Here is a 27,640-nt window from a genome sequence, read left to right on the forward strand (position 1 = left end):
GAAGATACATGTGAACTCTGATGACTGGCTTGCTCATATGGCCATCCTCGGGGTGAGAGGAGAGCAAATCTGTGAGGACATGAGCACAGCCAGTGCAGCCCAAGGCTTCCTGGGCCCAGCGTGCCCTTGGCCCCTTGCCATGGGGCCTCACCACCCAAGGCTGTGATATCCTACAGGCGACCTTTGTCTGTCCCGTACTTCACATCCACAGCATCTGTGTGCCTCTGTCTTTCATGAGTCTCAAAAAGCATCAGCTATTAAAGACATTCTCTATGCCAGGGACAAGGCCGGGCAGCCAAACAGCTACAGTCCTGTGGGTGAGCTCCCCCCAGGGAGCTTCTCCAGTGACCTCGTGGGGCTGGGGAAGAGCACATCTGTGGATCGGACTGATGGCTTCTGCCCAATGCCACCCTACTCCCAACAGTGGCCTGCCTGGTGTGGGGGAAAGGGGGCACTGGGACTGGAGTTTGCTGGGTCGAGACGGGGGCCGTGGGGGGACTCGAGCACACTTGTCCCTCATAACTCTAGCTATTTCCAGTCCCCTTCCTCTCCTAGTAATGACACAGCCTACCAACACACTGAGGGTCTCTGTTCTCATATCCTCCTCCCAGACCACCACTCCTTGCTTTGTTTACCCATCTCCCCTCTGGAATCGCCTTGAGCTGTACGAGTATTTGGAAAAGCCTAGAACACCATCCATCACCACTCTGGCACCAAGACCACCGCTGTCGGCCTCTCTCCATTCTTGGCGTCCTCCCACTCCTTGTCACAGTTGTCTCCTCTCTGGAGTTCCGGGAGGCCCTGCCTGCATCCCTCCCCCAAACAGGCTCCCTTGTCACGTCCTGGTGTCTGTCAGTCTGGAGCCCAGGCATCTCTGTACGTGAATGCCCCTTGGCCCTGACTCTCCCACTCAGCCCTCGCTGAGAGCATCTGCTGTGCCAACTCCTGGGAATGCTGGGATGCCAGGAGGGAGCACAGGAGGGGGCTCCCAGTCAAGACAGGGGGTGCCAAGATGAGTCACAAGGGAGGAGGCATGGAAAGTTTCTTGCCAAGTGAGGGGAGAGGAGGGAAGCTGGGGGCAGTTCCTGGGCTCAGCTTGGCAGGAGGGGTGTGGCCTGACATTGGGCCATATGGATAGAAGCCAGGAAGCTTAGGTCGTCGTGGTCCTCAGAAAGGTCTTTGAAAATGGCCCAACGTCCGGGCTGCACGCGGGAAGGCCCACAGGAGGCTGGGTGTGCGGGCCGGGGTGGCAAGCCTGGGATGTGCATCTCAGGAATCTCCAGCCCCCGTCTCCTGCTGGCTCCTCTTGAGAGAAACATCAGTTCGGCTCTTTGCCTATTTGGGAACTAGGTGGTCTTTTTCTTGTTGATGGTCTGTTTTTGAGGCTCAAAATCATCTTGAATACCAGATGCAGCCAAGACAGTCCCCCTGGGTATGGATGGGGACCCTGAGGCAGGCCTGCTCCAGACCTCAGGATAGCTGGGCCCGCGGCCTGGGGCAGGGATGGGAGGCCTCAGAGGTGCTCTGGTTGGACCCCAGGTCACACCGGTGCCTGTTATGGGAGTCATGGGCCCAGACCCTGGCAGGGGTCCTAGCAGAGCTTTGGATGCTGTCCTGCAGCAAAGCCCACACCTGGCATGCTGGTCCTGCTCCCAGAAGCATGCAAGTGGGGAGACCAATTCTGCAACACCCTCACAGTGCATGTTGTCACCCCCAGCTCTACAGATTTCCCTGCTTTCCCGGCCCTGATTTGGCTGCAACCCCTAGGACCCCTCTGCCCTGCTCCAGGTGGCTCCTCAGGCCTCTGTGGGCAGCATTCTATGGGGACCTGTGGCATGTTGACTCCCACCCCCACCCATGCAGTGTGAGACCCGGGAGAGAAGGCTGGCACTCACCACTTTGTCTTACCTGTGCTGCCCCGTGATTCAACTGGGCAGCGCTGGTGGCCACTGTGCGGGCAAGAGGCACGCTCCGCCTGCAGCCCGCAGCTGCCTGGGAAGTTCTGGAAGGAGGGCCAGTTTAATACATCAGCGATGTCCCCTGCCAGCAAGGCCACACGCGGCTTTCTCACCAGGCAAGAGCATGAGGCAGGACTCACCCTAGGACACGCCGGCACCTGTGGGTGGTTGGGAAGTGTCGTGACCACAAAAGTGAGCCTTATAGCAAGAGCTCGAGGGAGGGGAGTGAGTCCGAGTGACTCCTTTTCCCTAGAGGTCCCACTTCCCAGATACAGCACCCAAGTGCACCCTGGTGATGCGTCTTTGGTCTGAACGCTGGCCAGAAACACGGATGCTTGGCGGCCAAGCCCAGGCCGTCCCGAGCCACTGGCGATGTTGAAGGGCTCTCCTTCCCTGCAAAAGCTGCCCAGGCTCGGGGCTCCGTCTCCCGCTGCTGTCCCATCTAGAGAAGACCCTGCTGGTGGTTCCCAGCCGCCTCAGAGGAGCACCCACGTACACACCCAGGGCTTCACTTTAAAGAGCCTCTGGAACAGGGAAGGGGCAGGCACCAACTTCAGCACAGAGCATCCTGCTGCGGAACACGGACCTTCATGCACACGTTGTCGAGCCTGGCTCTGGCCGGCCACACACCTGAGACATTTGGCCTGATCCAGCGGAAGGAGTTTGGAGGCCTCGGGTGTGTGGTGGCTGGTCTGTCTCCCACTGACAGGCGGCCTGGCGTGGCGCTGGCCTGCTGTGAGCATGCAAGGAATACCCAGTGGGGACTGGCCACCGGGAAGCAGAGAGCAGGAAGGGAGAGCCCCTGTCCTCACCCTGGAGGAGGGAACAGATGTCCCACCCAGGCCTCCCTGCCTCTCGCCTCAGCCACCTCGGCAGTGTGGCCAGGGTAGGGCACAGGGGTCCCCCACAGCCTGCAGCAGCACATGGCAGGAGAGCCTGAGTCACCAGGGACCATGGAAACCAGGTGACTGACACCTGCTCTGAGGGCCCTGGTGTATGCCTGGGCGTGACAGGCAGTGCATCCTCCCTGGGTGGTGCCAGGGCCCCATGGCCAGCCGGCATGGGGCAGGGGGCTGTGGATGGGGCAGGTGCCAAGGCCAGCAAGGGGCATGGCCTGCGTGGCTGGGTGGCAGGGGCCAGCGCCCTCTCTGCATCCTGTTTATTGGTGTGTGTGGGGGGGATTTCCTGTCCTGTCGCGGCCTGATGTTCAACGGCGGACCCAGGAGCAGGGGTACAGGGGGAAGCTGAGGCAGCCTTTGGAATCCCGACACTTGGCCTTGTCTGATGGGGAGGCAGGTTCAGGGAAGGGACGCGAAGCTTCGCTCCAGCCCAGCCGTGCTCGGGCCCCACGCTCTGCCTGCGACGAGGGGCTTACGGAGCATGAAAGCCTCCAGGACAGACACGCTGGCGCATCTCGTGCCTCCACCTGAGGGTTCGCCTGAGACCGCGGAGCTGCGGCCAAGGCCGGGCCCCACAGGGGCGCTGACACCCCGGAGGAGGTCTTGTCCGGCCCCCAATGGCCTCGCGTGGACGCCTCGGGAGGGCCCCTGGGTCAGGCAGCTCTTCTGCGCCGGGTGCCCCCTCACTCTGGGTCCCTGTCACTCCTGCTCCTGCCCTGCGCTGCCTTCTCTCCCAGAACGCCTGAAGGGACCGTGTCCCCGACGTGGCTGGAGGTCCACGCCGCCCCCCGCTGACCCTTGCTGGGGAGAGAGCCCAGGGCCCGCTGCTCCGGGTCCCCAGGTCCCCCTGTGGCTCACTGCCCGGGAGCACAGGCGCCCTTTGTAGCCTTCCGCCAGCTGCCCAGTGAATGGGGGACTCGGCGTGCACCGTGGCCCCTGCCCCACTTGGAACCTTGCTCTGTCCCCTGCGACACACAGGCCGCTTTAACGGGGCTGGGCAGCGCCCTCCTGGCGGGGCAGCTGCACGCTCTGCTCCAGCGGGTGAGGGAGCCGTGACCCCCTCCCGTTTCTCTAACAAGGAGATCAAGAAAGGCCTCCAACAGCTCCTCGCCGCACACACACTCCCCTGGCGACAGCCACCCCCAGAGCACCCGACTCGGGCAGGCGGGAGGGGCTGCAGACCATGGGGAGGCTCCAAGGCCTGGGCCCCCAGGTGGCCCCCGCCACCCAGCGGGGCAGGGACGAGCTGTCCGAGCAGCGGACGCAGGGAGGCACCGAGCTGCAGGATGCATTGGCGGGAGCAGGTGGCCCTTCTAACTGGGAGCCCCAAGGACTAGGGACAGTGTTGGGTCTCCTCACGGGTATGGCTGAGCCAGAGCACCAGCACCAGCAGGGACCAGGGCGTGGGAGCGACGCCCATGAGCAGACAGGGGCAGGGGGCAGGAGGGCGTCCGGTCACCAAGTTGATGGAGTTCAGGGTCAGTCAGGGCTGCCCGACTTGTCAGGGGACAAGTGACACCTCTTTGCTGGGGTGAGGCTTGGGCCAGGAGGTCCTGGGTTCAGCTGTTTGGTCTCACCACGCTGCCGTGAACCTCCGCTCCTGATCTTTGCTCAGCCATGACCCCCATTCCCAGCAGGCATCGGGGCTGCCCCAGAGAGGGCCAGGTAGGTAGGGGGACAGTTGACAGAATGGGGGTGGGGAGAATGAGCTCACCTTCCAGAAGACCGAGGAACCACCCTCTGAGACCAGGGAAGCTGAGAATACCAGCAGGAGACAGGAACCACTCGACCCCGGCCCACAGCCCTGTCCACAGCCCAGCATTGCACAGAGGAGTGGGCGCTTCAGCAAGGGGACATGGGACATTGGGGTACAGTCCCCCAAAGCTGGAGGACACTGCACATAAGTGTCCAGGACAGCGTGGCTGGAGGGAAGGCAGCAGGCAGGGCTGGATGTGGAAGCTGGCGGAGCAGGTGGGGCAGGGGCAGCACTGAGGGGGGAGCACAAGCCCTCTTCTTTGTTCTTCCTCCGTCTTGGCCTGCTCTGCACACTGGTCCCATACCCAGTGACAAATTCCTGGGAGTGATTTGAAAGACACAAGCTCCACCTTGGGGGTCACTGGGGTGGACTCCATGAACCACAGCCTCAAGCCTTACTTTGGGCCTCCGCTGCCACTCCCCTCAAGGAGGGCCCCACCAGCTGCCAGGCAAGGGGAGAGAGTCACCCCCACTGCCAGGGCTCCTCCAGGGACGGTCAGGGCAAGAAGGGGCACCCCAGGGCCCCCAGTTTCTGGGATACCTGAAGTCCCAAAGGGAAGATCTGGTCTGTCTTATTCTTTCCATGCTGTCCCTCAAGTCCCCAGCTTCCAGAGGGCTCGGACCAGGGTTATGTCACTGTCCCCGGCACTCGGAGTCTGTGGCCCCGTGTGCTATCTTAGTGCAGGAAACCAGATGAGATTTCCATTTCTCCCTGGGAAGATTTCTCTCAAGTGGCTTCAGTGTGAGCTGCTATAAGGTCCTTCCTTGCGGTGCCTCTGTCCAGACAAAGGGACATGTGTCTCTCCTTTCTTATGGTGACCCTTTCCTCAGGGCCGTGGTCTGACTTCTGTGGGCAGGCGTGACCTTGCAGGTCCTTTCCCCCAATACCTCTGTGAGGGGGTCTCAGGGGTCCAATGCATGGTACCCAGCCTGCCCTCTGTCCTTGTCCTAAGATGAACAGAATGTCCTGGGGCTTTGTCACTGGTGGCCCCTGTTGCCCCTGACATCTGTGTGTCACCTGAAGCAAACCTCTGAACCCCACACCTGTTTCACTCGCCCCCCCTTTGTCCTCTCATCACCTTCACAGTGGTTTGCTGTGAGCCACCTTCCATCCTGTGTGACCACACCGACGCCCACAAGTCTGTGCAAAGGGGGAGGGAGACACCGCATGGGCTGAATGCAGTCTCTTGAGAATCCCTTAACTAAAAGAATTTTTTTTTTTTTTTCTGGAAAGCATTGAGCTATTTGTAGCCCAAGTTGGTTGAACAGATTTTTCTGGGTGTAACTTATTTTTTCACTCATTAACTTCTTTTCCTTGTGAATTAAAAAGTAGCATTTTTTTCCACGCAGGAGTGTCTTATTTACTTCTCTTTGTACCACAGCCAGCACGTCTTCCGCCTGCTGCGGAAGCAGACTCAGAGCCCACTGGGGGAGACCATGGCCCCTTAGCTGGGTTAATGCGGTGTGTCCAGGCCGGGCCCTGCCATTTGCACCCCCTCCCGATGTCACCCCTCACCCCCGGGGTTGCACTGCTCGATAAACAGGAGCTGGGTGAGGGTTTTGCTCGGCCGTCCCACTGGCAGTATCCAGGCTGGAGAAAGGGAAAGAGGCCTTATGCTGTCCTGTCTAGGAGATCGGGGGGCACGCCCCATGAACCTTCTGGCCAGGGCCAGCAGCTCGCAGTGCTGACTTCTGAAATGTCCCAGGCAGATATGTTGCCTGTCAGTCGATGGGTGCCACCACCACGAGGGTCTGAGCTAGACAGGGGGCAGCTCCAGTGTGTCTGTGGTGGGGTTTGGGGCTCTCCCCTGGACTCTGTCCTGGGAGATGAGAGCACCAGGACAAGGAGTGAGCCCCCCTTCCCCACTCCGGGCCAGCAGCCTTTGGTCATCCAGAGGCATTTCATAGAAGGCATTGACCCAGGCCTGCCTTGGACACTTTCTCTTTCCAGGGAGCGGCTCCAGTCTTCTCTCCATCAGCTGCCTTCCACGCTGCTCCACGGCTCCACTCCAGACCTCGAACACTGGTCCCTAATCCAACAGCATTTCTGTATGTAATCTTTTGGAGTGCACTTACCTTAACAAAAACAAACAAACAAAAAACAAAAACAAAAAAAACCCCGAAGACATGTTTATGTGGTACACCTTGTTATTGTCTTGTTGTCAGAATTGTGGTAAAGCCCGTGATTCTCGTACACGTGCACCTCCCACCCTCTGCCCGAGCTATGCCCTGGACCCCGCAGCCCACTCCCCCCAAGACCTGCCCCAGGGCTGCCTGGAGCCCCCAAAGGGGCCCTTTGCAGGGACATATCTGCCTTATGGAGGACAGGTTCCTGCCTTCTCCTTTGTCCCCACAAGCACAGCCTTGCATGGGTCAGTTCATGCTCCATGTCCAAGTGTCAGTGTTCACTGACCAACTGAGCCATTTCTGCAACGCTTCAGGCCCCCGGAGATGGGGTTCCCGCGAGCCTGTGGAGCTGATGAAGCCTCAGAAGTCCTGTCTGTTACTCCCAGTGCCCCCTCCCTGCCCATTCTTTTATCGGCAATTCCAAATTCCCCCCAAAGCTCTAAAACTTAAAAGTGTTCAAAGCTCTGTAACCAAGGCAGACCTGAGCTGCGGTGCAGCCCTGAATTATGGCCTTTGTCTATTCCAGTTTGTGGGAATAGCTGCATTTCAGGACAAACGTCTTGACCTGTTTGATTATGAGGTGCAGCCGCAGTTCTAATGAGATACCATATAATGTATGAGATATAGGACAGATTCTGAATTCCAAACACATCTGGCCCTGAGGCTTCAGATGAGGTGTCGGGGCTGTGGAGTGTCTCCGCACTGGTCACAGTTCTGGAGGTCTCAGTAGAGGGGAAATGGGCTTTTGCCACAGAATTTGGCAATGATGGCTTTTTCATTTATTGAGCAAACAAAGCTATGCTAGATGCTGGTGATTCAGAGACGGACCGGCCCACAGACCGGAGAAGGGGCACACAGGGGCTGGGGGGGAGGAGGGTTTCCTGTGAGTGGCAGGTGCAGCAGGCCATCTCCTCCTAAGGGGGCCCTTACCTAGGGAGCTGGTGACCACAGGCCTGACTGTCCCTTTTCTGTGGGACTGAAGACTCCAGATGTGCCACCTTGGGAGGGGGGAGGCCTGGGGGGAGGGCTCCAGGGAAGCCAAAGGTACCTGGGAGTGTGATAGTGACACGAGACAGGAGGCACTGGTGCTTGTGAGTCCTGCCAAGTCACTGAAGGTCTGGGCCCTCAGTTTCCCCATCTGCAGATGGGGTGCAGGCCCTGGCCCTGCTTTCAGTGCCCCCGACTGCCCTCTAGCACAGAGGGCTAGGGTTTCCCTGTCCCCCTTCTCAGGGTGGTAGCAGGTCTGGCTGTGGGTCTGCAGAGCAGAGGCTGCAGAGCTGGGGAGGGGGGTGGGACGGCGGGCAGGCTTGAGGTCAGGCCAAGTTCGGTCCCGGATGCCAGCTCAGTTACTCTTCAGAAATAATCTCAGAAAATAGGCCAGGAAAAGACAGGAGAGACAGCTGTCCAGGGGCTTGGCCTTTGCAGCTCGTCCAGGTGTGTCTCCCTCCCCGGCGGGCGCGGCCCTGAACAGGCCGAGCAGGAGGGCGGCCGGCATGGCCTGCCCCAGGCATCGGGTCGCGGGGTGACCGCCCCCTGTCCCTGGTGCGGCGCGGAGGGCTGGGCGGGGAGGGGGCTGGCGTCCCCGGAGGGCCTCGCGGAGGCAGTGTCAGAGGCCGAGGCCGCGGACCGAGGGCGAGAGCCTCCGGTGCGCGGGGGGCGCGGGGCGCGGGGGGCCGGGGGGGGGGGGCGCGGGGGGCGGGCAGCCCGGCGGGGCGGGCGGGGCCGGGGCTGGGGCTGGGGCTGGGGCTGGGGCCGGGGCGCTGGCGGGCGGCCAGAGGCGAGGGCGCGGCCCGGGGGCGGCGGGCGCGGGGCGGTTGGGGGGCGCCCGGGTCCCCGCCCCCGCCGGCCGCGCCGGGTCGCGCGTGGGCGCGGCGGGCGCCGATTGGCTGGCGGGCGCGCGGGCGGGGCGGGCGGCGGCGGCGCGGAGGGGCCGGTCACCCCGCAGCCGGGCCTCGGCCTCCGCCGCTCGTCGCCGCGCCCCGCCCGTCCCCCCGCCCGCGGCCACCATGAGCACGGGCCTGCGGTACAAGAGCAAGCTGGCGACCCCAGGTGAGCCCGGCGCCCGCCGCGCGCCCGCGCGCGCCTTTGTCCCCGCGCCGCTCGCCTCTCACCGTGTCTTCCTCTCTCCCCCGCCCGCCGCCCGGCCCCGGCCCCGACCCGACCCGACCCGACCCGGCAGAGGACAAGCAGGTACGTGCGCGCCGCCGCTCCCCGGCCTGCTGTCACCCATTGTGGCACCAGCGCCGCCGGCGCCCGAGCGCGACCCCGCCCCCGCCGGCCGTCATCCCGCCCTGTCGCGACCACCGATTGTCAGCCGGGGCAGCGCCGCCGCCGCGCCCGGAGCTCCGAGGGCGGGGAGGAGGGGGCGCGGGGCCGCCGGGGGCCTGTCCCCTGACCCTTGCAGCGCGGGCGCCCCTCCCGGGCCGGGGGGATGGGCGGGTGTCCCTCCCCCACTGATCCAGCTCCAGCGCATCCTCCCTGACCTGGCCTTAGGCCTCGCGCTGGGGGTCCTGGGAGAGGCCACAGCCGCGGCAGGCCACGGGCCAGGGGAGGGCTGTGTGTGGGTCCACGAGCCAGCACCTAGACCCGAGCAGCCCCACCCCACCCCCGTGCATCTTCTGCTGCTTCTCCCCACACACCCAGCTGAGTGGGCCCCTCTGCCGCCAGGCCTCTTCCCCAGGCTGGGAGCCTCCGGGGCCTCGCCTGAGTCATCCCTGTGCTCAGCCCTGGGTCTTCCAACCCAGTGGGTACAAATAGGCTTATGGCCTCCCAAAGGGGCTGGCCGGGTCCCCACCCTCCTGGTATGCAGGACCCGACAGGAGGCTGCTCGGGGCACCCACTGTGAAACCCAGCTGAGGCTGGGATGAAACAGAGCGGGGAGACCCTGAGAGTGGGGTGGGCAGGGATAACCAGGTGGGCAGGGGCTCCAGGGCAGCCCTACTGCGGGGGCCTCTCTGGCTTGAGCTCAGCTGTGTTTGGAGGATTTTCTGGACCCGACTCTGGCACCAAGGTAGCCTCGGCAGCCCTTGTCAGGGATAGGGATTTACACAGTGGAGGGATGCTGGGTGGAACCCTGAAGTCCTGGCCCAGGGTGCGGTGGCAGCCCCAGGAGCCACCCAGCAGGCGGGTGGGGGCCAGGAGTCACTGGCTGCCAGGTGCCAGTCTCCTGGCAAGGACCTGCCCAGCCCTGGGACAGATGAGGCTCTTGGGGAGGGGCCTCTCAACCTCACCCTGCTGGCAAGGGCTGCTTTGGGAGCCCGGGCCAGGAGCTGCCTTCCTATCAAGGCAGGTCAGACAATGCCTGAGATGCACGGACACATGCTGCCAGGCTATTGTTTGAGGGAGAGAGAGAAGGCCCGGGAGACCAGCCCCCACAGCTTCTGCTGGGCCTGCAGGCACTTGGAGTCTCCGGGCTGGGCAGCCGCTGCCCAGTGCCACACAGGGACCCCCTCCTGCTGAGGTGTGAACCCCTTCAGGCCTGTGTCTGCCCATCCTTCGCCCCACCCATCCTCTGCCCCTAGGAGCAGAGAAAGGGGGCACCATGCAGGTGGAGCAGGGAGCCCCGGGAACAAAGCCAGGGAGCCGGGTGTTTGGGGTGGGCTCCCCAGGGATCTGGGGGGCGGGGAGCTGGAAGCATGTGGCAGTTTCATTGTTAGCATCGTGGTGTTACTTGAGCTTTAGTGCATCCACCCTGTGAAAGAGGGTCTGGGGGAGCTCTGGTGGCTCCCTGTGCCCGCATCCTCTGACTCCCACCCTGTCTCAAGCAGTGGACTGGGCTCTGCTGGGCTCTGTTGGCTTTGGTGACTGCTTCCAGAGCTGACTCCAGTGATTCTAAGAATGGAAATGCCTCGAGAGTCTCAGGCACCGGGAGGAGGTGGGCGCAGCTGTGTCTATGGCTCAGGAAGCCCCGAGGAATATTTGTACTCCGTGGGGCCAGAGAGAGGGGGTGGCAGGGTCCCTTCCTTGGAGCTCCCTCAGGGAATGGGGGGATGGGGCAGGTGGGTTGGGAGCTGGGAGTGAGACTCTTGCCCTCCTGACCTGGGCCTCCTCAGAGGCCATGCAGTACCAATGGGGAAATTGAGGCAGTCTAGGAGCGACAAGCTCCCTTAGTCACTGGGCTATGCAGTGCTGAGGCTCCTTCTCAGCCTGCGGCCCAGACCCAGGGGTGTCCATCTCCGAGATGCCTGGAGCCTGAGATGCCAGCCTCTTGGGGTGGGGACTAGGCTGAGGGACCGTGTCCACAGCAGGCCTACAGGTGGAGGTTGGGTGGGTTGGCCCAGGAGCCTCCCACGGGTCAGCGTGGCAGAGGGCTGGGGCCAGTGTGGGCGCTTTCTCAGGGCGAGGACTGAGGGCCCAGCCGGGAGAGCTGAGGGGGGTGCCCTGTGGCTTCCCCCTGCACTCCTCTGGATGAAAGAGTCTCCTGTTCCCAGCTGTGTGCCCACTCCTCCTCCCCAGGTGCAGTGGCTCCAGGCCCACAGCAGCATGAGTCTGGACAGATGGACAGAGGCCACTCAGCCAGGGGAGCCAAGAAGGGAGGACCAGGGTGGGGGAGAGCTGGGAGGCCGCCTCTCCCCACTGACACACAGTCCAAGGAGTATGTGTCTTCGTGCGGCATCTCCTTTCCAAGCCTCCCCCCTGCCCAGCTGGTACTGGCTGGTTCAGATTCTGGTGGAGGCCTGGAGGGAGGGTGAGGAAGGGTGTGGTGGCTCAGGAGGTGCCTGTGGGCCCCCGGGGTGGTCACAGGAGGCCAGGGCTACCCGGGCTGGAGCGCTCCAGCCAGTCCTGAGGGTCAGAGCGGCGGGGAAGCTGAGGGAGCCGAATCCGGGGAGGGGGTAAGTTCACTCCACAGGCCTCCCCAGCTACGTCTGCTCGGCGCTGGCGCGGAGTGGTCTGGGCGCAGCTGGGGCCAGGGCTGGCTGCAGCTTCGGGTCTCCAGAGGTAGGGCGGGGAGGCGCCTAGTGCTCTAAGCCACCCTCCCTCCCCCGCTTTCAGCGTCCGCCACCCCCGGGGGCAGGGGCGGTGGGTCCAGGCTGGGGAGGCGGGCTTTGCCCCCACCCAGTTCCCTCACGTCGGGCAGGAGGCCGTGCCGGTGAAGAACACCCCTGCCCCCCCGGGCACCCCCTGCACACGCCCGGGGCGGGCAGCACGGGGGCGTGGCCGTGGGTAGCTGGGGCGCCGCCGGGAGGTTCCCGGGCCACCCGCGAGGACAGGACGGGTGAGCGGGCCGGTTCCCGGGGCGTGCGCCTGGGTCCCGGGAGCGTTCCCCCGGCGCCCTCTGGCGGGCGGAAGCCGCGCGGCGGCCACAACCGCGTCCTCCGGGCCCGGCCCCCGCCCCCTGCCCCCCCCTCCCCGCGGCCAGGCCCACGCGGGTGGTCGCGAGGCCCGGCCCGAGGCGGCGGGTCCCCGGCGAGGCTCCGCCCCCGCGCCCTGCGCCGCCCTGCGCGGCCCTGCCCTCCGCGGCAGCTTTCCGGTGGCTCCGCCCGCCCGCGGCCCAATTTCCAGGCAACAGTTTCCCGGCGACCGCGCGGTCCCGTCCCCCCCGCGCCGGCGCCCGCGAGGCCCCGCCTCCGGTTCGGGTGCGGGAGCGGGCGCGGGCGCGGGCGCGGGGCCTGCGGTGGCTGCGGCGCGGCGGGCGGCTGGGGCGCGGGCCCGAGGGCCCAGGCATGGCACGCACGGCCTCGGGGGGCGGCGGCACCCCGGGCGGGCGACGTCCCTTCCCTGGGCCTCGGCTCCCGCGCGCGTAGCCGGCCCGACAGCGGGGCCTCGAGGCAGCACCGCGCGGGCCCCCTGAAGCCCCGCCCCGCGGGCCCGACCGCGTCCGGGTGCGGGTGCGGGTGCGGGTGCGAGCGCCGCGATGGACTCGCTGGCAGCGCCCCAGGACCGCCTGGTGGAGCAGCTGCTGTCGCCGCGGACCCAGGCCCAGAGGCGACTCAAGGTGTGTGCGCGCGAAGTGGGTCAGGGTGCGTGCGCCCGCGGGCCGGTCCCCAGGGCTCTGGGCCGGGCAGGGGCCAGCGGGGCCGCGGCCGCGGGTGGGCAGTGCGACCCGCGGGCGGGGGAGGCTCCGCGCCGCTGTCTATAAATAGCCGCGGCTCCGCCTCGGTGGCAGCAGCCAGCCACCCCCGCGGCTGGATCCCGGCCAGATGGGCCTCCCACCCCCTGGTACACTCAGGAGGGGTGAGTATTGAGGTCAGGGGCCTCTCCGGCTGGGGGGCCTTGGGTATGGCTCAGGGTCGTGGTCCTGGTGCCCTCTTCCCCCCGCTGAGGGAGGACACAGCCTGTGCCTGCGGCAGCCAGACATCCTAAACTCTACACACCTTGTCAGGTCCCTGCAAAGCCCCTCGCGGAGGCTGGGGCAAGGAGGCCTGCCGCCCCCCTCGCCAGCCTTTCCAGCACCAGGCCTTTGCCCACAGGCCCTCATCCCCTTTCTGCCATTGAAACTCCCCCAACCCCCCAGGGGACTCTACCCTCTGCGGCCTCCGTGTCTGAGCCAGGTAGGGAGGGAACAGGGCATCAGACTGCCCCAGGAACCCCAGCATGCCCCTGACTTGCCCGCCCCGGCCCCCAGGATATCGACAAGCAGTACGTGGGCTTCGCCACACTGCCCAATCAGGTGCACCGGAAATCTGTGAAGAAGGGCTTCGATTTCACGCTCATGGTGGCCGGTGAGTGGGCTGGACTCCCAGGTGGGGTGCCTTGGAACGTTAGCCAGCTAGGCTCTGTCATAGGGACCTCAGACTTAACCTGACTCTTTCCCTATACCTGCCGGCAGGTGAGTCAGGCCTGGGGAAGTCCACACTGGTCCACAGCCTCTTCCTGACCGACTTGTACAAGGACCGGAAGCTGCTCAGTGCTGAGGGTGAGTGGGCCCCATGGAGCCCTGGCATTGGTTCCCCATCCCCTGCTGTGTGACCCCTCACAGGGTTCCCTTCCAGGTCCACGCCCTGCCCCCGTCTTCCCACAGCATGGGTCTCCTGTTCAGGGTCCAGGAGGAGTGGCCCAAACACCACCATCAGGCCACGTGGCCAGGGCCAAGACACTAGAACGAATGAGAACGTGGGTCCTGGCTGCCCAGTGGGGTTGGGGCCGAGAGTTGGAGTTACCCCAGCAAACAATGCCCCAACCCCCACAGAGCGCATCAGCCAGACCGTAGAGATCCTGAAGCACACGGTGGACATTGAAGAGAAGGGAGTCAAGCTGAAGCTCACGATTGTGGACACTCCAGGCTTCGGGGACGCTGTCAACAACTCCGAGTGGTGAGGAAAGCCCGGCTGGGGGACAGTGTCTGCCTAGGCTGACCCACCTCCCTTCTGGCCTCATGGGCCCTCCTGCCTCCCTACAGCTGGAAGCCCATCACCGACTATGTGGACCAGCAGTTTGAGCAGTATTTCCGAGACGAGAGCGGCCTCAACCGCAAGAATATCCAAGACAACCGTGTGCACTGCTGCCTGTATTTCATCTCCCCTTTTGGGCATGGGTGCGTAAATGTCCTGGGAACGGGCTCGGGGGGCTGCCGGGCTCCACAGATCCCCACGGCTGTCCCGGCCACCGCCTGTCCACTGTCGGTGCACTCACAACCACGAACCCCGCCCAGCCCAGCCCAGCCCAGCCTCTCCCCAGGACCCTGCCACCCCCACCATGCCCCTCTCTACCCCTGGGTGCTCTCTGTAGGCTGCGGCCCGTGGATGTGGGTTTCATGAAGGCTCTGCATGAGAAGGTGAACATTGTACCCCTCATCGCCAAAGCTGACTGTCTTGTCCCTGGCGAGATCCGGAAGCTGAAGGAGCGGGTGAGCCTGCCATGGCAGCGGGGCCTGGGCTAGGTCTCTGGGACAGAGAACACTGGGTGTGCCGATCCTGGGTGCCAGTGCCCCTGGCCCTGGGTTCCTGGCTAGCCTCAAATCTGACCGCCTTGCCCTGCCCCAGATCCGGGAGGAGATTGACAAGTTTGGTATCCACGTGTACCAGTTCCCCGAATGTGACTCTGACGAGGATGAGGACTTTAAGCAGCAAGATCGGGAACTGAAGGTGAGCAGCCTGGTGTGGCAGAGGAGGGGACTGGAGGTCAGTTTACACGGGCAGGCCAGGCATCCCCGTCCAGCCCAGTGGGGACAGGAGTTTTTTGTCTGGGCACTAGGGCCTCTTCACCCAGAGCTTGGGGTAGGGGGCACAGTCACCCATGTCCCCACTGGCTTGTGCAGTCTGGGCCCACGTGGTTCATGTATCACGGAGCACTCACCGGGACCCAAAGGCATGGTGCTGACCCGGCCTCCACCCAGACCCTCCTTCTCAGTCTTCTTCCAAGGGGTCACCAGCAGAAAGGTCTGGCCTGGGGCCTGGTGGCCAGAAGCCTGCCCATGCCCTGGCTCCCAGAATTCTGAGCTCCAGAGGGTGGTTGTGGCTCTGGGTGCCCCAGGATCTAGAGTGGCAATACCAAACCCAAGACGTGGGACAGGTGGCTCCATGACAGGAGGCGGGGGTGGGGGGGACCTTGGCTCCAGCCAAAGTCAGCTTCACTAACAGGAGGCGTGGGGTCAGCTCTGGGGAGGGATGTAGGGAAGGTAGCTGGATGGAGCAGTTCCTCCAAAGGGGTGGTATCGGAAGGGGGGATATGCCTGGTTGGGCACAGCCTGGCAGAGGCCTCTGGGGTATGAGCTGTGCTAGCTCAGGCTTCAGAGAAGCCAAAAGAATTGAGCAACTCCAGGGTCTCCTCTGGGAGAGGCTGTTGATGATGTTGCTGGAAGGGCCAATCAGGTGCTGAGTGCCCATGCCCCTCTTCAGCCGACCCCACACTCATGCTAACTGGGCGTGAACCCTTGTACCTGCCTGCCCTCCCCAGGAGAGCGCGCCCTTCGCAGTTATCGGCAGCAACACAGTGGTGGAGGCCAAGGGGCAGCGAGTCCGGGGGCGACTGTACCCCTGGGGGATCGTGGAGGGTGAGTTCAGGCATGGGCATGGCAAAGGGGGTGGGAAGGCTCCCTTGGGCCTGCACCCACCCACCACCCACTCCTGCCCCACAGTGGAGAACCAGGCACACTGCGACTTCGTGAAGCTGCGCAACATGCTCATCCGCACACACATGCATGATCTCAAGGACGTGACGTGCGACGTGCACTATGAGAACTACCGTGCACACTGCATCCAGCAGATGACCAGGTGCGAGGCCCTGACCCACACCTGGATCATGTGCCTCATGGCCCCAGCCATGTCTCCCTAACAGAGGGCTGGCCCCTGCTGCCCACCCAGACCTGAGCTTTGCCCCAACCCCATCCCAGATAGGCCCCCACTGTGCATCTTGTCTTCCCAGACCCAGCTCAGCAGTGTGGGAGCTCAGAAAGGGAGGGAGGGCCTTAGTTGTGTGGAGGGTGTCAGACAAACTCTGTCCCTCTTGTCTACCCCACAGCAAACTGACCCAGGACAGCCGCATGGAGAGCCCCATCCCCATCCTGCCACTGCCTACCCCCGATGCTGAGACAGAAAAGCTCATCAGGATGAAGGATGAGGAGGTTAGTAGGGCTGCAGGGAAGGAGCAGGGGCTGGTGGAGGTCGAGGGTTTGGGGCTGCTGATCAGGCCTCTCCTGTCACGGTTTTCACGCCATCTTCCACTGTTCTGGCCTCACCTCCAGCTAAGGCGCATGCAGGAGATGCTGCAGAAGATGAAGCAGCAAATGCAAGACCAGTGACCCCGACCCAGCCCCACATCGCCATGGATAGACTGCCAGTTTCCAGGCTGGCCCTTCCCATCCCTGGACCCCAACTGGCCTGGACTTGACCCTGGAATCATCTGGATCTCCAACAGGCCTGGGCACAACCCCAGTCCCAGAGTGACTCAGACCAGGACTGTTCCCAGCTGTTCCCGACCTGACCCAGAGACACGGGGTCACAGCCCCCAGCCCACCCTAACTTATTCTCAGCATCAGTCCCTCCCCTCATTTGTATCTGCTTCCACGGGGCCAGGACAGCAGCCCCCAGGGTGGCCCCCTTTGGCCTTGGGGGAACAACAGCTAGGTTGGGCCATGACTTTCGAGATCAACCGTTGCCCTAGAAGGTCATGAACTCCAACCCCAGGCCCTACTCAGGTGGGTGGGTAAAACAAGGTGGAATAGGGGAGCAGATCCCCAGCATCCCCGGCCTATTTCCCCACCCCAGTGCTGCAGAATACACATGGGAGCCCTCATGTGCCCACTCCCTTGGGCCACCCAGCTACTGAGACCTCACTTTGTGCCGAGGTGGGCCAGGTCCTTCCTTACCTCCTCACCCCTTCACGGGGTAGCTCAGTGGGCAGGTTGGGCAACAGAAGCACTTATGATCCCTCCAGACCAAAGGAGGGCAGCCGGCTGCAGGCAAGGATTTCATGGGGCTGGTGGGGCTGGGACACCTGTGATGGCTGGTACTCCTCACCTGTGGCTGCGGCCTGGCCTGAGGGCTCCAGGAGCAGTGGGTGGTGGGCAACCTGGCAGCCCCCTAATCCCTAGACTGCCATTCCCTGCCTGTGGCTGGAGGTCCCTTCTCCCCAGAAGCACTGTTGCCCCGGGGGGTTCCCTAGCCCATGTCCCCTCCCCCAGCATGATACCTTCCCCAAACCCCATTCTCCAGTTTTGTTCAGTTGTGAATGCTGCGTCCTGTCCTGGTGACGGGAAAACAATGTTGGTGAAGTCGCACTGGTGTCAGAGTGATCCGCGGGCCCCTGGGAGCTTGTGGGGGCGGAAGCCGTCGGCCTGCGGGCCCTGGTGATAGCTCTATCTGGGGCCACAGCGCCCATTGCCTGGGCCTCAGGGTTATTTCTGGCGGGTGGCTGCGCTGTGGTGGCTTGGCGGGCCCTGGGGCCTGGCAGGGGCGGGGCGGCCTTATCGCCTGGCTCTCCAGCCCAAGCTTCGCGCTCCAGAGCCAGCCGGGTCACCATCCTCTCTCGCCATGGGCTCCGGTGAGTCTGGGGTCAGGCAGGGCCCCCGGGGCGGCCTTGAGCCGAGTGGGGTTGGAAGGCGCCGGGGTGGGGTGGGGAGATCTGGGTCGGACTTCGAGGGGACCTCTAGCCAGCGCGGGGTGACGGAGGTGGAGAAGCTTGCGGGCTGGAAGGGGCTCGGGCTTCGGGGGCTGGAGCCGGGCCCGCGCTCCCGGCGCACAGGGACCCCCCCAGGGCCCCACCAGCCGCCAGGCTCACTAGGGCGCTTCCCTTCCAGGGCCGCGCGGGGCGCTGAGCCTGCTGCTCCTGCCGCTCCTGCTCCTGGCGCCGCCGGGCCGCCGGGCCGCGGGCTGCCCCGCGCCGTGTGACTGCGCGGGGACGCTCGTGGATTGCGGGCGCCGCGGGCTGACGCGGGCCACGCTGCCCGCCGCCTTCCCGCCGGACACGACCGAGCTGGTGCTGACGGGCAACAATCTGACGGGGCTGCCGCGCGGACTGCTGGACACGCTGCCCGCACTGCGCGCCGCGCACCTGGGCGCCAACCCCTGGCGCTGCGACTGCCACCTGGTGCCGCTGCGCGCCTGGCTGGCCGGCCAGCCGGAGCGCGCGCCCTACCGCGACCTGCGCTGCGCCGCGCCCCCCGCGCTGCGCGGCCGCCTGCTGCCCTACCTGGCGGAGGAGGAGCTGCGCGCCGCCTGTCCGCCCGGCGCGCTCTGCTGGGGGGCGCTGGGGGCGCAGCTGCTGCTGCTCGGCCTCGGGCTGCTGCACGCGCTGCTGCTGCTGCTGCTGCTGTGCCGGCTGCGCAGACTCCGCGCCCGCGCCGCGCACCCCTCGCCGCTGAGCGCGCCGCTCGTGGGGCCCGGGAGGAGTCCCGAGGAGCGCTGAGCCCCGCGGGCGCCGCCCCCCGACGGGACCCTGGGCCGAGGGGCCCCCGGGCTCGACGTCCCGGCCCACGCCGCCCCCGCGGGCCCCCCACTAGCACTAGCGGGGCGAGCCCGTGCCAGGGACGCGCAGGCGGGGCCAGGGGGGACCGCAGCCCGGCCCCTGCGAGGTCCCCCGCGCCAAACTCCGGTGCACAATAAACCCTTCTCCCCGTCTGACTGGTCTCTGCGCCCCGCCACCCGGAAACTGCCCTCCGCCCAAGGGGCCACGCCACACCGTTGCACACCCAGAATAACTGCCGGCGAACACGGGCCGGTGGGCGAGGACACTCTCCCCACCACTCACTCTCACAGGCGTTCAAGTGGGAAGCGCGGAACTTGGACACCGGCCACACTGTGGGGTGGGGAGGACCCCGTGGGGGGTGGGGACAGCGTGGGGACAGTGAAGACAGTGCATAGTGAGGACACTTGGGGAGTCAGGACACTGGGGAAAATGACACAGGGACACTGGACAGTGGGGACGCTGAGAGCACTGCAGGGCAGTGTAGTTGAGAGAAGGGGAGAGGATGTCTGGAGCAGCAGTCTCTGGGGGTCGTGAGGGGCCTCCAGAAGGCTCTGAGGACTGTTCAGCGTGTGAGTGGCAGGGACCAGGCCACCCTCAGTATGGTCAGGGATGGGCTGCATGGGGAGGACGGTCCGCTGGCCCTGGAGAGCTGGGCGTCTGAGGTAGAAGCTCCCTCTCTGAGGCAGGCCCTGCAGGGGTGAGTGGGTGCCAGGGGTTTGCATGGGATCTGGAATCATGTCGTGTACTTGGCTGCCACTTCCCACAGGGAGGTGCCCCTAACTGCCCAGACCAGCCCCAGCCCCTGGTCTCCCACTGCCCCCTCCCCTGAGCCCAACACAGCACAAGCGCTCACAAGGGCTCTGGGGTGCCCAGATGAGGGCCCCACGCTTTCCTCACCATGGGAGCCCCGACCCCACCCTAGTGTGCCCCCCCCCACCCGGCTGGCCCTGTAAACAGTGAAGGCTGCTCTCTGTGGACCCTAAATGGGACCCTGACAAGAAGCCCTGGGCTTGGGCCTGGGGTGCCCAGCACAGGAAGGCTCTGGTCCCCACTGACCGGGTCGGGGAGGCTGCCGTTGACACGGCCTTTGTCCTAGTCTTTGTGGGACAAGATGGATGGCCCTCCGGTTGGGCTGATGCTATCTCGGGGCTGCCGGTCAGACGTGAGGCAGGAGCCGCCCCCTCCTTTGTGGGCAGGTGTGGGGCATCCGGCCCATTGTGGGCTGTGGCCAACTGTCCAATCGTCCATCCGGCCTTATCACCACATCGGGGATGGTGGCCCCTTTTGTACAAATGAACTGCCACCCTCCCCACCCCCAGGGGTGGCCCAGCACACTCAGAGCCCCGGTAGGGGTCAGAGGGAATAGTCACTGTCACAGCAAGGTGCACAGGCGACCTCCTAACTCAGTCCCAGCATGGTACGGGGGAGATGTCCAGCTGCGAGGGCAGCACACGGCCTGACAGCCGGAGCTGCAGAAGCTGCTGGAGCTTCTCTGATGGAGGAGAAGGCTGGCATCACAGGTGGTCACCCCTAAGGAAGAGCTTCCTTATTCCCTGGGACTTAGGGCAGCTGAGGGCCGTGGCTTCTCCGCGAGTCTCCCTCCTTGGCCAGCTCTCAGCGACTTAGATCGGCTTCTGCCCAGGGACTAAGCGACCTCAGGCGGTGTGGCCTGGTCTCACTGGCTGACCTATTCCAGGCTGCCTGGGAGTCCCCCACCCCAACTTCTGACCCCAAGCTGACCCTGCATGCACTGACCCTGAGGCCTCCAGGGAGTGTGGGGAAGAGGACGGTCCCAGCTCAGCGCCCCTGAATGGCCCGGTGCTGGGAGGGGGAAGGTGCACCCCTACCCCCAGCTCCACAGCCCACCATGCCCCTCCCCCCGGCGTCGTCCTGCGCCTAATGGACAATACACCTGCCAAGGGGCCGCCCCCCACTGACAGCCTGGTCCTCCTTGTGGCTTCAGGCTCCTTCCGGACCGACTGAAACAAGGCGGTGGCCGCTCGAGGCGCTACCCACCCCCCACGTCCAGTCCCCAGGCTGCCGGGTCCAGGGCCCGCGCCCTGCAGCCCCCGCACTGCTACCCACCCCTGAGCAGGGCACACGGTGTTCCCGGGGAGTGCACAGCCCTGACCCCCCTCCGGCCGCCTTGGTGTCCCTGTCCGTGAAACGGGTGGGCGCTGCCTGGCCCGAGAGCCTCCGCCCCAAAACCCTCGTCCCCCTCTCCCCTCGCTCGCCACGACCCCGGGGGCCACCAGGGGGCGCTCGCGGTCCGCGAAACCCGCCCGCCCGGGGAGCGCGCGGCCGAGGTGGGCACTGGGTGCGCGGGAAGCGGGCGGCCCGGGGAGCGAGGGTCGGCCCGGCTGGCGGGCGCGGGTCGCCGAGACCGCGGACAGGTCGCACCCCAGCCCCTGCACGGGAGCAGGGAGGGGTGCGCCGAGCGGCCGCCGCCGGCCTGGGAAGGGTGCGCGCCCCGTCCGCACCCTCTCCTTCCCCCTCCCCTCCCTCTTCCTCCCCTTCCTCACCTCCGCTCTCTCCCTCCCCTTCCCCCCCCTTTACCCTCCTCTCCCTCCCTTTCCTCTCCTCCGTCTCCCCCTTCCCTCCCCTCCCTCCCCTCCCTCTCCTCCTCTCCCTCCCCTCCCCTTACTCTCTTTTCCCCTCCCCTCCCCTCCCCTCCCCTCCCCTCCCCTCCCTGATCGCTGACAGCCCGTCAACAGGGAAGATAAGGGGCCTCTTCCGCGGGCGCAGGCGGTGTCAGCCCAGGTGCACCGTCCGCCCTCCGCCGCCTGCCTGCTCCGTAAACACTTATTGAGCTCCTGCTGTGTGCGCCGGCGGGGCTGGAAGGAGCGGCTGCGGGCGTCGGCGACGGGGAGGAGCGGGGCTCAGCCGCTCCTGCTGCGGGTGCTGGGTGGGGACCGTGGCGCGGACGCCCGGGGGAGTGGACAGAGGCTGCGCCGCCTCCCGACCGGCCTGGGGGGATGAGGGGGAGCCTGGGGAGGGGGCGGCCCCTCACTGGGCGGAGACGTGAGTGGGGCCCGCGTGGACGAGGCCCTGGGAAGGTCTGGAGGGGCCTAGGCCTTAGCCACGTTGGGGGGGGGGGCGCACCCGCTGCCCAGACAGAGCAACAACATTGGGGTGGGTGGCGGGGCCCTGGGGGCCCATAGCTCACCGCACCGTCTGCGCCCACCCCCGGCGTTTCCGATGGAAGACAGGCAGCAGGCGATAAATCACCGGCCCCCACTCCCACCCACCCAGGCTGCCTTGGGCAAGGGGGGCTGCATGTGACAGAGACAGAGCCCCACACAGAGACAGAGACAACCACGGAGGGAGACAACGGCAGCTGGGGCTGGCCAGGTGACACTGGCCAGGTCCCTTTGCTCAAGGTGTCTGGCCTCCCACCCCAGGGGCCCCTCCACCAGTGCCATCTGGAAACCAGCTGAGAGCCACCCCACCCCAGCCGACCCCCAACAGGGAGGAGGAGGGAGCAAGGCCTTAGCAGCCATAACTCTGTCCACCCTGGAGAGCCATAAATCAGCAGGGGGCTCTCGGGAAGCACTGCCTCCTAGGCTGAGGGGGGTCTTTGGGGTCACTGGGCCTGGTGACTGGGCCTAGCCTTAGCTGTTATGTCCCTCCTCTTAAACAGCCCCTGGGGGTCCCCCAGTCCCACCTCTGTTTTTCCCCAGCACAGTCACATGCCCAGAACCACCTACACCCAGTGCTGTCTCCACTGGATGCACACTCTCGCGGTGCTCATCTTCTCTGTGCACAGACAGGAAATGTCTGCAGGGAATGACGTTCTGTCCTATCTGGAGAAGCCCTGGGCTGGCTCTGCTCGATCTGGGGGTCAGCAGTCCTCCCCAGAGAAGCCCTCCCAGGGGATCTGCTCTACCCCAGAGGAAATACTGTCTGTCCTTCCTTCTGTCCTGCTTCCCTGTCACCACCACCCTGCAGGGTGCTGAAGGCCAGCTGGACAAAGTGTGCTGAGAGACCAGGTGGGGACCCCTCCACGGGTGTGAACACTCCCTCCCAGGAGAGTGCTGCCAAGACCTGTGGGGTGTGCTCAGCACCCCCACTGCCCAGACCCCCAGTTCCAGCCGCTGGTCTCAGCAATCCCTGCCCCCGGAGTCCATCCTTGCAGACCACCTTTCAGGGCTCACGTGGCAGAAATAACGCCAAGGGTACACAGGAAACAAATGTCCACCATGAAGTCTCCCAAGGAGCAGTGGGAGCAGGGACGGGGGCTTCCTTCAGAGCTCTTGGATTTCCGAGCCTGAGAAGCCCTGGGCCTCGTTATGTGGACAATCCTCTGGACCCTCAGAACAAGCCTGAGTGCCCCAGCCTTGTGACATCAAACCACTCTCCCGTGTGTGTGTGTGTGTGTGTGTGTGTGTGTGTGTGTGTGTGTTGGGGGGCTCGTGGGGATGTTCAGGCTGAGGGAGCAGCACTGTGCTGCCTAGAGATGCCTGTCAGGGGAGGATAGAGAGTGCAGGGCCCCGAGGTGTGCTGGGCTCAGCCTGTAGGGGGGCTCAGCCTGTAGGGGGCTCAACCTGCAGGGCACTCAACCTATAGGAAGGCTCAACCTGCAGGTGGGCTCAGCCTTTAGGGCACTCAGCCTGTAGGGGGGCTCAGCTGTAGGGGGCTTAGCCTGCAGGGCGCTCAGCCTATAGGGCACTCAACCTGTAGGGGGTTCAGTCTGTAGGGGACTCAGCCTGTAAGGGGGCTCAGCCTGTAGGGGGGCTCAACCTGTAAGAGGGTTCAGCCTGTAGGGGGGCCAGCCTGTAGGGAGCTCAGCCTGTAGGGGGGCTCAGCCTGTAAGAGAGTGCAGCCTGGGGATCCCTGGGTGGCTCAGCGGTTTAGCACCTGCCTTCGGCCCAGGGCATGATCCTGGAGACCCGGGATCAAGTCCCACATCGGGCTCCCTGCATGGAGCCTGCTTCTCCCTCCACCTGTGTCTCTGCCTCTCTCTCTCTCTCTCTCTCTGAGTGAATAAATAAAATCTTAAAAAAAAACAAAAACAAAAAAAAGAGGGTGCAGCCTGTAGGGAGCTCAGTGTTAGGGCAGCAAGAGCAGAAGGGCCCTAAGTGTGCAAGGGGAGTTGCCATCCAATCATTCATTGGTTCTCAAGCAATGTCCTCAGCAGTGTTCAGCCCTGCAGGCAGGCTGCTGACCGCATGGGGGGAGGTATGGGGGCAGGTCCCTTGGCCCCCGACCTTCACCCGGTGGAGGCCCTCACCCTTCTCTCCACCCCTTCTGCTACATGTGTCCTTGCGGGACTTACCTCACCCTATTTAAGCATCAGACAAATTGAGGGGCTCCAGACAGGACAGACCGGCATGTGGCCAGGGGCGGGGGAAGGGTGCCAGCCTGCCTGGCTCTCCTCACCTGCCCAGTACTGTTCTTTCTGCTTCTATCCCAGTCACAGGGGACCCTGGGATCATCCCCACAAGGTCACTGTGCTCCCAGTGAGGTAAAAGAACCTTCAGAGGTGAGAGGGCTGGAGGGGTTGTGGGGTACAGGCCCCAGGAGAAGTATAGGGTCCCATGGAAGCTGCTTCTCTTGCCCGGGGGCGTGGCTAGGCCTGGTGTGCCCATCCCCAAGAGGGAGGCCGAAGCCTGCGGCTGGGGCTGGGGAAGTGAGGGTGGCTCCGGGGCCATGTGGGCATCGCCCAGGTGTTGTGCCCCTGGCCCCTGAAGCGCTCCCAGGCTTGGCCGGGGCTTCGAGGAGGTGCCACGTGGGGTGGACAGGCCACGCTCCGCCGTGCATCCGCGTGGCAATCTATGTTGATGTGACTTGTACTTAGGAGCTCGCTTTGCTCTGTGCTTTGTTTATTTAAAGATGCTCTTGAGGGATTCCAGCCAGTCTTGCAGATTCGGAGGAAAGGGCTTCTGTCTGGGTAGGGGCGGGGAGGAGCGGGCGCCCCGGGGCCGCCTGTCCCAACACGCCCGCCTGCACCCCTGTGTGCCCACTGGAGGCGCTCACGGTGTCCCGGCTGCCTCATCTCCTGCAGGAGTGCAGCTTGGGGGGCCGCACCCAGGACAGCTTGTTTGTGGGAGCCCTGGCACAAAATGCCTCACCTGTGTACCCCTTGCTCTGGAGGGTCCCGAGTGGAGGGTCCCTATTTTATGGGTCTTTCTACTGCAGATCCTTTATCTGGACCCCCCTGCTCTATAGATTTCTTCTCTGTGGATCCCCAGTATGGGAATTTCTGGTGTGAGGGGTCTCTGTTCTGGGGCTCCCTCATCTGAGGTCCTTGTTCGGTGGGTGTCTGGTCTCTGCATCTGGGGGTCCCCACTGTGGAGATCAATGATACTGTCTCTCTTCATCGGGGGTACCGTGGTTGTGCCACAGTGGGCTCCAGGACACCAGGTCAGCTCCTTCTCCCTGAGTGGGAATCCACCATCCCAGGAATCCAGGGGGCCACACTACTGACTCTGGTGGGAAGGCCAGCAGGATGAGTGGCCGGGACACGAGTGTGTCCCCAGATCATCCATGGAAGGATGCTGACAGCTAAGGCTGATCCACAACCTCAATTCCACAAAGCTCCCAAGTCCTTGCCAGACTTCAGTGATGCTGTTAGGAGTCTACTGAGTTCCCTGAAGCTCCCTGAAGCATGCCCGCAGTCCTCACCTCACCCCTACCCCCTTCCTCAGGCCCAGGCTGCTACACCAGGATTGGTGCCAACAAAGCCTCGAGCCTGGAACCGCCCACCAGGTCCTTGTGGACAACTTGGGCATGTGGTCAGCAGGCCAGGCAGCAGGCCCGTGAAGAGCCAAGGCTGAGTTATGGCCTCACTCTTCAGCGCTGATGCTGGGGTGTGTTCAGGGGCTGCCCTGGGGGGGTGGCGTGGCTGCCTGGTGCCCCAGGGCCTCTGAGACAATCATGCCTCAAAGCAGGTGGGACCTAAGAAGGACTGAAGCACCAGCACCCAGCCCTTGTTCCCAAGCATCCTTGTCTCCCCACTTGCTTGCCCTGTGTCCTCCTTGGGCCAGCTGGTCTCCTGCTCTGCCTTTGCCTCCTCATGGTGTCCCCTCCACCATGGCCCTTCCTGAACTGTCTGGGGTGGGGGGGAGAGACCCTGCGCACACGCATGCACACACATGCATGCACACCCATGCACAAACACACATGCACAAACACACATGTGCACATGAGCATCCAGAGAGGCTTCCTTGCCTTCCTTTCCTTGGCCTGACTCCTCCGAGGGTGTGGGGGAGAGTACACCTCTGGTGGGTGGGGGGGTTCGACACAGGCTAACCATGCATGCTTCTGGGTGACATGCCCATTGAGGGTGCCTGAGCGTGCTGTGCCACCTTCTGATGTGTGAGCATACGTGTGATCATACCCCTGCGTGTGTGCCCATGTGTGTTTGTGGGTGTATCTGAGAGGCACAGTCCCACCTCCCTGAGTGTGTCCACGTCCCCACATACCTGTTTATGTGTCTGTATCCCCATACCCCCATCCCTGTCCCCACACCTCTCACATGCACGTGTCCTGCTGGCCTGCTGTGCCCCCACATGCCCCCCGGCAGCCGCCCATCCCTGCCCGCCGCGCCATGTGTACACAGAGGCTTGTTTTCTCTGCCTTGCGGGCCAGGGGTGTGCTCGTAAATCGTGCAGTCGATGACACATTTATCCCTCGGGCGGCTGGCGGTGTGAATTTATGGCTGCCCCTCCCTCCCGGCTGAGGCAGGACAGGGGCCTGGACACCCCTGTCGGCAAGCACCTACAGGCCACTCGGCCAGCCAAGCTGTCATGGGGCCACCAGGGCCAGGAGGAACTCAGGAGCACTCTCAAGGTCTTGCCTGCTCCGAGACCCTGCAAGTTTAGGGCCCTTGAGGCAGACAAGAGGCTAAGAGGCTGGGTCAGCTCTGCCCGGCCGAGAGCTGGGGAGCAGGGCCTCCTAACCTGCCAGAGGCAGGGGGGCCAAGAGCCGTGCCCTCCCACTCTGCACCTCAGTCTTCCCACCTATGAAATGGGACTGTGGCTTTCATGTGCAGGACTGGAGGGGCCGCTTCCCTCGGGTGTGAAGCCAGCCCACCCACAGCTATGGGGCCTGTCGGCAGCATCGGGGTTTGGGGGAGGACCGTGTGAAAGAGTGGGGACCTTGAGGACAGCTGCACAAGGGAGGGAGGAGCAGTGGCCAGGGAAAGTCAGGGCAGGCAGCACCTCTCAGGGCACACCTTCCCTCCTCAACCTTGTAAAGATTGGGAAATTGAGGCCGGGGGCTGGGGGTCAGGCCCTCAAGACTCCAGTTCTTCCTCCCCAGTGTGCAATGCAGGGGTCCCAGGTCCAGCACCCGTTTCCTTTGTCCTGCAAAGACGCCGTGTGGGGGAGGGGGACGGCAGCCAGGGGTGAGAGGCCTGGCTGCCTCCACTCTGTCCGTCCGTCCGTCCGTCCGTCTGTGTGTGGGGTCGGGTCCCCAGGGTCCCCTCCCTCATGCTCCCCCCACCCACCCCCAGCCCCCAGCCCCCCCTAGCCGCCCGCCTGTCAGGATGAGCGATGGCCGTGCCCCTCCCTGGCCCTCGGCCCCAGGCCCGGTTCCCGCTCATTAGCCGCTGACGCTGTTTGCTTTCCCGCCCGGGACGCCCACCCCGTCACAGGCCATTTCTCCCGGCGCCCCCCACCCCCGTGGGCCTGCCCGGGGGTCCAGGGTGCTGGGCAGGACCTGCATGCAGCTCCCAGAGTGAGAGCCAAGGGGTCCCAGCCCCACGTCGCCCGCACACCCTCGAGGACGGGCCTGCCGCGCTGCGAGGCCGCCGCACCGTGGGACTGGCCGCTTTGTGGTGACACCCGGGGGGCCTCTGAGGACAGGCGCCAGCCTCACTCTCCGGCCTTGCCGTGGAATGGCCCGCAAGCCAGCAGCCCCACGCAGCAGGCGCGCCCGGGCCCAGGGCCCCGCTGTCCTCAGCAGCCCTGATGCGCCGCCCGGGCCAGTGCGGGAGCTGGAGAGGGGATCCGTGACGCCAGGGCTGTGGGGGGCAGGCAGGAAGGCGCAGAGCAGAGATGAGGGTGCTCCCCGCCACCCCAGCTCCAGAGGCGGCCCCTCCAGGGGAGGCCGCAG

The 27,640-nt window shown here is 64.6% G+C and overlaps 2 protein-coding genes across 3 annotated transcripts; both read left to right on the forward strand.

The window, feature by feature from the left end:
* The first annotated feature begins 8,673 nt into the window (after positions 1-8,673).
* SEPTIN5 (septin 5) lies at positions 8,674-17,396 on the forward strand. 2 transcript variants are annotated; one of them, XM_077874696.1, is made up of 12 exons: positions 8,674-8,788; positions 8,919-8,929; positions 13,305-13,401; positions 13,509-13,595; positions 13,869-13,992; positions 14,079-14,213; positions 14,408-14,525; positions 14,662-14,763; positions 15,575-15,671; positions 15,756-15,891; positions 16,139-16,241; positions 16,362-17,396. In XM_077874696.1, the coding sequence occupies exons 1-12, from the start codon at positions 8,746-8,748 to the stop codon at positions 16,416-16,418; spliced, it is 1,110 nt and encodes a 369-aa protein (XP_077730822.1). In that variant the 5' UTR covers positions 8,674-8,745; the 3' UTR covers positions 16,419-17,396. The 2 variants fall into 2 exon arrangements, with proteins under 2 accessions (XP_077730822.1, XP_077730821.1); XM_077874695.1 differs by lacking the exons at positions 8,674-8,788; positions 8,919-8,929 and adding an exon at positions 12,509-12,674.
* Positions 17,397-17,524: 128 nt separating this feature from the next.
* GP1BB (glycoprotein Ib platelet subunit beta) lies at positions 17,525-18,735 on the forward strand. Its single transcript, XM_077874697.1, has 2 exons — positions 17,525-17,659; positions 17,916-18,735. Exons 1-2 carry the CDS (start codon positions 17,650-17,652, stop codon positions 18,521-18,523), a joined length of 618 nt encoding a protein of 205 aa, XP_077730823.1. The 5' UTR covers positions 17,525-17,649; the 3' UTR covers positions 18,524-18,735.
* The last annotated feature ends 8,905 nt before the right edge of the window (positions 18,736-27,640 follow it).

The sequence above is a fragment of the Canis aureus genome, chromosome 27, assembly GCF_053574225.1.
Source record: "Canis aureus isolate CA01 chromosome 27, VMU_Caureus_v.1.0, whole genome shotgun sequence".
In the NCBI taxonomy this organism is placed as follows: Eukaryota; Metazoa; Chordata; class Mammalia; order Carnivora; family Canidae; genus Canis; species Canis aureus.

Coding starts and splice junctions, on each gene's coding strand:
- SEPTIN5 (XM_077874695.1), top strand. CDS start 12,594: ATGGACTCGCTGGCAGCGCCCCAGGACCGCCTGGTGGAGCAGCTGCTG. Junction 13,402..13,508: donor TTTCACGCTCATGGTGGCCG/GTGAGTGGGCTG, acceptor ACCTGCCGGCAG/GTGAGTCAGGCCTGGGGAAG. Junction 15,892..16,138: donor TGCATCCAGCAGATGACCAG/GTGCGAGGCCCT, acceptor TCTACCCCACAG/CAAACTGACCCAGGACAGCC.